Source organism: Lipotes vexillifer, unplaced genomic scaffold (genome assembly GCF_000442215.2).
Source record: "Lipotes vexillifer unplaced genomic scaffold, Lipotes_vexillifer_v1.1 scaffold1116, whole genome shotgun sequence".
Lineage (NCBI taxonomy): Eukaryota > Metazoa > Chordata > Mammalia > Artiodactyla > Lipotidae > Lipotes > Lipotes vexillifer.
The window spans coordinates 457333-467688 of NW_006797545.1; the positions used below are offsets into that span (position 1 = coordinate 457333).

A 10356-nucleotide genomic window follows, 5' to 3' on the forward strand; every position below is an offset into this window, starting at 1 on the left:
TATTACAGGATATATATCTTCTATAATATATATATTAAGGGACCATAGTCCCTTCTGCCTGATTCAACAACAAAAATCCTTAACTTATACCATTAACCTTTTCACTGAAATCTGCATCTCCTATAAGGAGCCTCTAGCCCTATAGCTCTCAAGTAGAAACTTCTGATACTCTGCATACTCACAAGCAGGAAGGGTCAAGTCCTTCCTCTGCAATGCCACCACACAATTATTTCTGTATCATCTTGTAAAAATCTCTGCTCATCTGGCTATTATTCCACCCATTCCACTACTAACTGTAGGCACCTAGTGACTTCAGGGACACCCTCTCCTTCATTCACTGAACAGCAGGGCACCTAATTCAAAGTCTTCTCTCCAACTCCTACCGTCATCACTCTTTAACACCGATAAAGACCAACCACCCAACATTTTAATGAGTTTTTAATTCCTTAACTTTCAATGACCTGTGGTCTATTCCACCTCAATCACCAACTTCTACACATAGTTACACACTCCCTGGACTTTTCTTAGTAGCACTGTAAACAGCTCTGCCTCCCAAATCTCTAATTTACATATTACTCCCTGACCATTACCCCTGTCTAGCTGGTATGCTTAAGTTCTTCCTACCAAGCCTTTTGTGAGGGGGACGGGGTAAGGAAGAAGATCGTTCCATGTACACCCTCCTATCTTCACGTCTCTCTCTCTCTCAAATATTGATTCCATGTCCGTGTACATCATTTCAATTACTTTCTTGTCAACACTCTCAATTTTTATGCCCTTTTGTCAAACTCATCTAGTATGACCTAGCCCTGGAGCAATGTATTGCCTGCTTTCTCTGGATCTGCGCCAGTGTGGCTGAGCACAAGCTGCAGTTGGGAGGAGGTGCCGTTACATAACCAGGTGGATCAGAACCGCTTATACCTTCATCCCTGACCAGCAACCCCACTACATTTCTGGAGTCTAAATTTCCCTTTACCCGTGTTTTCACAGTTATTTCCAATGTTTAAATACTCTTCCTCCATGTTCTCTCCCTCATCTCTGAATAATAATACTTTATATTGCAGAGAAAATGAAAATCATTAAATGAGAACTACCTTCATTATCTCACTATAAAATCTACGACTCTTTCTGCGGCTATCATTTATTCCTTACTTTGTTTTACAATGAGTGTGACCCTCCTCCTATCTAAGGCCAAGCCCACCACATAAGCCTGGGATTCCAGGCCTTTCAGTGTTCTCTGGACAATACTCCCTCTCTATTAGCTAGTAACCAGTATACTCAAGTCTCTCTCATTTTAAAAAACCTTTCCTTAGACAATTTTCCAAAGAGGACATTCAGAGGGCCAACAGGCACATGAAAAGATGCTCAACATCATTAATCATCAGAGAAATACAAATCAAAACCACAATGAGACATAATCTTACACCTGTCAAAATGGCTATCATCAAAAAGAACACAAATAACAAATGTTGGTGAGGGCGTGGAGAAAAGGGAACCCTCATGCACTGTTGCTGGAAATGTAAATTGTTGCTGCCACTGTGGAAAACAGTATGGAGAATTCTCAAAAAACTATGAGAAACCACATGATCCAGCAATTCCACTCCAGGGTATGTATATGGAAAAAACAAGAACACTAATTCAAAAAGATATATGCACCCCAATGTTCATAGCAGCACTAGTTACAATAGCCAAGACCTAACTGGTCAACAGATGAATGGATAAAGAAGTTATGCTATATATATATATATATATATATATATATATATATATATATATATATATATATATACACAATGGACTATTATTCATCCATAAAGAAGAATGAAATTCTGCCATTTGCAACAACATGGATGAGTATAATGCTTAGTGAAATAAGTCAGACACAGAAAAATACTCTATGTTATCACTTTTATATGAAATCTAGAAGATGAACCAAATTAGTAAATATAATAAAAAAGAAACAGACTCACAGATATAGAAAACAAACTAGTGGTTACAAGTTGGGAGAGGGAAGGGGGGAAGGGTTAGATAGGGGTAGGGGATTAAGAGGTACAAACTATTATGCATAAAATAAGTAAGCTACGACGACATACAACACAGGGAACATAGCCAATATTTTATAATAACTATAAATGGAGTATACCCTTTAAAAATTGTGAATCACTATGTTGTACACCTGTAACATATAAATATTGCACATCAATTATACTTTAGCAAATAAATAAGATAAAAACCCTTTCCTTAACAAATAATTAGATCCTTCCCTTTTCTGCTGTTTCCCTTCTCAATAAAGGACACAACCATCCACTTGGTGGTTAAAGACAAGAATCTCAAAGTTGTTCTTGACATCTCCCTCTGTCTTACATCCCATATTCAATTGCCAAGTTCTATTCAGTCTACCTCCTAAAAATCACTCTTCTATTCATACTACCAACTAATCCAGGTCAGTTCCACTGATCACTTGGACCAATGCACTAACCAACTAATAAGTAGATCCATACTTTGGATGCCCCCAATTCAATCTGCAGAGAAGCCAAAGAGATCTTTTTTTAACATTAAACATGATCTTTTAAAAATGCAAACCTGATCCTATTACCTACTTAAATATCCCTCACTGACTTGCAATTACTCTTGGAATAAAGACGGAAACCCTTCATTAGTCCTAAAAGATCCAACATGATCTGACTCACACCCACCATTTCAAGCATGGTTTTTGAGCCACTTTCCCCTCCAGCCTTTCTTTCTATGATGCTTCAGGACATTCCACATGCTGTGGTCCTTACTACAACCCCTTGAGGTATTAATTAGTTGAGAAAGACTTCAATAAAATAGAAATAAATTATTCTTGACAAGTGGTAAGAAAGTCTTTTTTTCTTCTTCTAATGGATCTAGGCAATGATCAGCAAAGGCTGCTAATACAATTAAATGAAAGGCTGGTGGGGAAACTATCAATATAATGAATGGATGAGACTGATAAAACTTGAACTCATGGATCAATCTTAGGAGCACTAAAAATGGGACACAGCCAGACCTGCAATAAGTAATGAGCATCATGTGTTTTAGCACCACTTGCCAAGAAAACTGAACCTGAATATAATTAAGCTCTAGATCAGTACTGCTTAATTCAGTAACCACTACACACATGTGGCAATTCAGCGATTAAAATGTGGCTGGTCTTTAATGAACCACATACCCAAAGCCACATCACTATTAAGTTGTGGAGCTGGAATTTGAACAGATAGTCTGACTTCCGAGTCCATGCCATTATTAGTGATTTATACCCAGAGGTGAAGGTTCAGAAAAAAAAAAAATGTGGCTGGTCTAAACTGAGATGTGCTATAAGTATAAAACACACACCAATTTCAAAGCCTTAGTATGGAAAAAAGAATGTAAAATATTTCATTAAGATTTTTACAATTTGATTATATGCTGAAGTGATACATTTTGGAAAGTTAGAGAAAACATATTATTAAAATTAACTTCCCCTACTGCTTTTTAAAAAACTGGGTCTACTAGAAAATCTTAAATTATATATGTGGCTCCCATTATATTTCTTTTGAACAATGTGGCTCTTATTCCAACCAGAAGTTTACAGGAAATATAGATAAAAAATAACACCATGGGGATACAATCAGATAAAAACACATATAACTTCAGGAAATTCTAAACACAGTTTATGGGTGAAATGATGTCCTACTTGGAATTTAGAAAGAAAGGGAGGGGTGGAGGAGGGAAGGAGAAAAGGACGAAGGAAGAGTAAAATAAACATAGATGAAACTAAAACAACAGAATGTAGATTGCTACTGCTGCTGAAGTTGGAAGGTAGCTACATTATTCTCCCTACTTTTATACGTGTTTGTTAAGTATCCCTAAAAAAAAGTTAACCCAAAACCCACAGCTAAATCCTATTCTTTTTTCAGGCCCAAGCTTAACTGTTACTTCTTCAGGGAACCTTTCCCCTGACCTAGCTCTCTTACTGTAACCAATACTTTCCTTTGCAACACACTCAGTAAAATGTGTTATTTTATTGTCAAATGTATATAACCCTTGTTAGACCAAATGCTACCCTGTTAACAAAAACCTTAGGCCTCAGACACTAGTTAAATATCTTTCTAAATTCCATTAGTAATGCCTCTCTTCTACTTAGAATGACAGAGAATGAATTAGTGACCCACTACTGTCCATTAGAAAAACTCCATATTCTTAGTCTGGCGTTTAAGACTACCCATAACCTGAGCTCTAATCTTATTTTCTGCTTTATCTTCCACAACACCTCTAAAGCTCCTCACTTGGTCAAATTGTACCATTAAAACTTTTTTCCCAAACATGTCATTATGGGCTGAACTGTGTCACCCCAAAATTCTCATGTTGAAGTCCTAACTCCCGGGATTTCAAAGTGTGACTGTATTTGCAGATATGGCCTTTAAAGAAGTAATTAAGTCAAACTTAAGTAATTAAACTAGGGTGGGCTCTAATCTAATATGAGTGGTGTCCTTAAGAGACAAGAACATTTAGATACAGATTCACACAGAAGGAAGTCTATGTGAAGATACCGGGAGAAGACAGCCATCTACGAGTCAAGAAGAGAGGCCTCAGAGGAATCCTATCCTGGCTACACACTGATCTCAGATCTCTGGCCTCCAGAATCCTGAAAAAAAAAATTTTTTTCCTGTTGTTTAAGCCAGGGGTCCCCAATCCCCGGGACATGGACCAGTATTGGTCCACAGCCTGTTAGGAACAGGGACCGCACGGCAGGAGGTGAGCGGCGAGCGAGCGAGTGACTGAAGCATCATCTGCTGCTCCCCATCGCTCCCCATTGCTGGCATTACCACCTGAACCATCCCCCCCACCCGACCCAGTCCATGGAAAAACTGTCTTCCACGAAACTGGTCTCTGGTGCCAAAAGGGTGGGGGACCGCTGGTTTAAGCCGGCCAATCAATGGCATTTTGTTATGGCAGCCCTGGCAAACTAATACACATGCCTTGTGCTTTTGTTCTTGAGCTTTTTTCCACTTCATTATTACCACTAGCAATAATACTGTTATCATGAGTATTGTAAAGTACTTTTTCTAGTTGCTTCACATACATTTTCTCATCTAATCTTCACAACTGTGCATGAATTAGGTATCATCCTCATTTCATTAATGACAAAACAGAACCCCAAGAAGGCTTCATAAATAGCAAAGTGGAAATTCTAATTCAGATTTGACTTTTAATGCCTAGTGTTTTTTAGAAAGTCTTTCTTGCTCATCTCCATTTATAAATTCTACCCATTCTTTAAAGTCATGCTCTTCTTCCATGAAGTCTTCCAAGACACTCATTTGGAAGAATGTTCCCTTTTTCTGAATCTTTATGTCCTCTGACTGAATGATTATGTAAAATCCGTTTTCTTGAGTACTTGCTCTATTTTTAAAAACAAGTTAGATCATTTTCCACTGGGTATCCCATGGAGCTGGATTTTATACTTCTTATATCCCTACATAATAACTAGTGGGATTTGGTAAGTGGTGACTAAATATTTGAGAGATAAGTTGTCCCAAAGCAGAAATGAGAAAAGACAAAAGGACTATTGGGAAAATACATATTAAAAAGTAATAATAATAACTGCAGGGTCAAATTATAGCTATGTAAAATAATTATCATATGAATACTGATGTATCTGTAAGGTTGCCACTACATATATAAGAGCTGCTGAATAACAACAAAAATCTTTGTAATTCCCGAAAATCACAAATACTAAAACGAATGAGTATGGTGTTTTCCCCTGGAACAAGGCTGTTCTTTTCAAAAATTTTTAAAAACTGGTGGCTTTATTCCAAAAACTCTTTATTAGAGAATACTGTAAAGCCCAGTGTATAAAGTCAAGAATCATGCAAAGTTGAGAAAACACCTAAAAACAAACCACCAGCTTTATTCTACTAAGATAACTGATTACGGAGTACTATAAATATCAGCAACATCTTTGACATTTCGTAATTAAACACCTCCAGTTTCAGATTTCTCAGGAAGAAAATGGGGTATAAAAATTAAAATAAATTCTATTCATAGAGCTAGATTACAAATACACAGAAGACCATCATATTTTAATATGAATTTCTAAGAACTTATATAGTAGCACTATATTTGGTAGCACTACCAAACAGAAAATTTTTTCATTTCAATAAAAAGTATTTATATTTTCAATGCCACTCACCCTGTCGGTCAAACAATGAATCAGCAGCTGTGGCTTTATTTGAAGGAGCCTCTGTGATTGGTCTGAGATATGTTCTGTATCCTTTTAAAATGGATGCCATAAAGCGCAAAAATGCCTCCTGAATTTCCATCTCAAGTTGTGTCATCTTTTTTTGCCAGGAGAAATCTGCTTCAATTGGAGTCATCTCAATCGCTGAACCTTCCTGAGTTTTTCGGTGAACTGACGAAGAAAGAAGAGAAAATGGCATTAATACATAATGTTATATATATAATAATTCGACAAGGGAATTGTCAAAATAAAGCCCATGACTTCCTGAAATTCCTCTTTATTAATGTAAAGGGATCATTGGCAGGGGCTAACAGGGAGGCACAGACAGGGCACAGAAAACATGTTAAAAAAAAACCATAAACCATGGGACTTCCCTGGTGGCACAGTGGTTAAGAATCCACCTGCCAATGTAGGGGACACAGGTTCGAGCCCTGGTCTGGGAAGATGCCCCACACTGCAGAGCAACTAAGCCCGTGTTCCACAACTACTGAGCCTGTGCCCTATAGCCCACGTGCCACAACTACTGAAGCCCACGTGCCTAGAGCCCGTGCTCTGCAACAAGAAAAGCCACCGCGATGAGAAGCCCGCACACCGCAATGAAGAGTAGCCCCAGCTAGCTGCAACTAGAGAAAGCCCACGCACAGCAGCGAAGACCCAACACAGCCAAAAATAAATAAAAAACAAAACAGGGGCTTCCCTGGTGGTGCAGTGGTTGAGAGTACGGCTGCCGATGCAGGGGACACGGGTTCGTGCCCCGGTCCGGGAGGATCCTGCATGCCGTGGAGCGGCTGGGCCCGTGAGCCCTGGCTGCTGAGCCTGCGCGTCTGGAGCCTGTGCTCCGCAACGGGAGAGGCCACAACAGTGAGAGGCCCGCGTACCGTAAAAAACCAAACCAAACCAAACCAAACCAAACCAAAAAAACATGAACCACAACAGTAATTTCTTACTATTGGAATTCTGTTTTGTAATGAGACTCCCTTTAAGCAGAGCAAAATTATGTCTAAATTTAAGAATTTTCTTATATACATTCTTTCATTAGAAATATCCCTTCCTGGGAATTCCCTGGCAGTGCAGTGGTTAGGACTCTGTACTCTCACTGCAGAGGGCCCGGGTTCAACCCCTGGTTGGGGAACTAAGATCCCACAAGACATGCAGCATGGCAAAAAACAAACAAACAAACAAAAAATCCCTTCCTTTTTCCTCACATTTACCCGAAGATAGCTGGGGATACAATTTCTTCAAGGTGCTAATCAGATTTTTGCATGGCTTTTTGGGAAGCTGCTTCCAGTTCATGTTCTTCTTTTCATCTGATCTATTAAATAACATGATTAATAAAGTCCGTTATAATCTGTTTTTACTTAAACAAAATTCTTATGTCAAACTAAAAAAGAAAATGGAAAGGGTATTTTTACTGAAGTTACAATTTGAGAATCTGAACAAGTGGTTTTCAAGAAGTTCTCTTTTCATTTTAACCAACCTCAGTCAAATTTGGTCATCTCATTCTAACCCTCCAACACAGATTTTCATTAACTGGAGTTATGAATACAACACAAGTCTTGTTTCAAAGTTACATTTTAGAATTATAATATTTTAAGTGTGAAACTTAATTGACTTGAGACTTCAAACTACCTATTAGAAGCAAATCTCCACAAATATCAGAGTCAGTAGCATACAGAGCATGTTCTCACCACAATTCAAACGAGTCACCATTTAAGAAAAAGAAATTACTTTGGAAGTTCAAAAGAACACTTTTAAATAATGCATGAGTCAAATAAAATATTTTTACAGAATTAGAAACGTTTAAAACGTTACAAAGATGAAAGCACTATGTACCAACCATGGGCTGGAGCTAATGTCAGGCCAATATCACTTATGAACATCAATGCTAGCATTTTAAATTCTTAGAGAATTTTATCTACTAGCACATTTAAAAAAAAGAGAGAGAAAGATGTTTACTTTAGGAATGCAGGGTTGTTTACTACTAACTGATTTTATAATGTAATTTACCACACTAAGATTAAAGGAGAAAAACTTAATACTCATCTAAATAGTTGTATAAAAGCTTTATGAAGTTCACCAGCTATTTATGATTTTAAAAGAGAAATTACTTTTAATCTAGAAGTGGAAGGAAGGTTCCTTAATTTATTATTAAGCAATCAAAACCCTAAAGTGGGGCTAGCACACCTTTTCTATAAAGAATCAGATAGTAAGTATTTTTTGCTTTGAGGACCACAGGACCTCTGTTACAACTACTCAAATATGCCACTGTAGCATGAAATCAGCCTCAGACCACATGTAATTGAATCAGCATGGCTATGATACAATAAAATTTTATTTACAAAAACAGGCCTTGGGCCAGATGTCAATTCTTGCTTTAAAGCATAAAGATACTTAATGATGAACTGCTCAAACCATTCCCTTTGAAATTAGGAACAAGACAAGATACCAGTTATGAATATTTCTATTCAATATTACACTAGGATCCTAGCCAGAGAATTAAGACAAGAAATTCTTAAATATATAAGGATTGTAGAGGGTATGATTGTTTATAGCTAGAAAACTGAAGAGAATCTACAAGCAAATGAAAATAAGAGAATTCAAGTAAGTTGCTGGACAGCAGACCACTACATAAAAAATCAATAGCATAGTTATACTCCAGCAACTAACAAATAAAAAATGTAATTAAAATACCACTTACAGTAGCAATAAAAACCATAGGTACTTAGGAATAAGTAAGTTTAACAAAAGGTGGGCCCGATCTTTACAGAGAAAACTGAAACAGTTATTGAAAAACCTTTAAAAACACCTATGAAGTAAAATACAACATTCACGGGTACTGAGACTCTATGTCAAAATGATCTTATTTGCCCCCAAATTAATCTATGAATTCAATAGAATTCTAACAAAAAATCACAACAAAATTTTGCATGGAATTTAAAAAACTAATTAAAAATTTTATGAAAAAGCAAAAGACCAAATATAGTCAAAACAATTTTAAAGAATAAGCAGTAAAGAGACTTGCCATTTCACATCACTTTTTTTTAAACAATGTTATTGAGATATAACTCACATACCATACAATTCATTCATCTGAAGTGTGCAATTTGATGGTTTTCAGTATATTCAGAGTTGTTTTAACAACCACCACAATTAATTTTAGAGTATTTTCATCACCTCAAAAAGAAACCCCACACCCTCTTAGTCACTAACCCACAATTCCCCCATCCTCCCATCCCAAAGTAACCACTAATCTATTTTCTGTGTCTACAGATTTGCCTTGGGCATTTCAAATAAATGGGATCATATAAGGTCTTTTAGCATGAGGTTTTCAAGGTTCATCCATGTTGTAGACAACTTAATTTTCAAGTCATTAAGATAATCTGATGCTGGCAAGAGACTAAAACAAACCAAAGGAACAGGAAATAAGCCTGGATACATACCCACACAAATATAAAAACTGATATGTGATGCTATTGACACTGAAGAAGGTGGGGAAGAGATGAACTGACCATTCAATAAACAGTGCTATGTGACATCTGTTTACTCATGTTAAAAAAAAACCAAAATGGTATCTCTATGTCTCATCATACACTAATAATACCAAGTTTAGCTAAATTAAAGGCCTAAATGAGAAAGTCAAAACCTCACAACTTTAAGAATATCCAGGATAATATTTCATGACCTCAAGGCAGAGGATTTCACGTACAAGAACCAAAAATGGCAATCCATAAAGAGAAACTGAGAACTGTGATCAATTAATATGTTTCTGTTCATCAAAAGACACAACAGAATGAAAATACAAATCACAGTGTGGCACAAGCTATTTGCAATGCATATAACAGACTAAGAATTACTTCCAGGTTATATAAAGGCCTTATACAAATCAAAAGAAAAAGACAAACAACCCAACAGGAAAATGTACCAAAAAAGGAGGGAAAAACCAAAGGGCAAAAAGAAATTAAAACGCCTCATTTGCTACTAATTAGGGAAATGTGAATTAAAGCCACACTGACATCCCGTTACCATCAAGTTGGCAAAAATTTGAAAGTCTGACCATAACAAGCACTGACAATGATATGGAACAAAGAGAACTTTCGTTTGCTGATGAAGAGGGGAAA

At 36.9% G+C, this 10356-nt stretch overlaps 1 protein-coding gene across 1 annotated transcript in view; it reads right to left on the reverse strand.

Annotated features, from left to right (window-relative positions):
- DENND4C (DENN domain containing 4C) overlaps window positions 1-10356 on the reverse strand; it is a 93599-nt gene that overhangs the window by 51024 nt on the left and 32219 nt on the right. Inside the window, exons 10-11 of the mRNA XM_007469668.1 lie at window positions 7450-7550; window positions 6191-6409 (exon numbers count right to left, since the gene is read on the reverse strand). Of these exons, the coding sequence (XP_007469730.1) occupies window positions 6191-6409; window positions 7450-7550 (320 nt within the window). The remainder of the gene's footprint in view (window positions 1-6190; window positions 6410-7449; window positions 7551-10356) is intronic.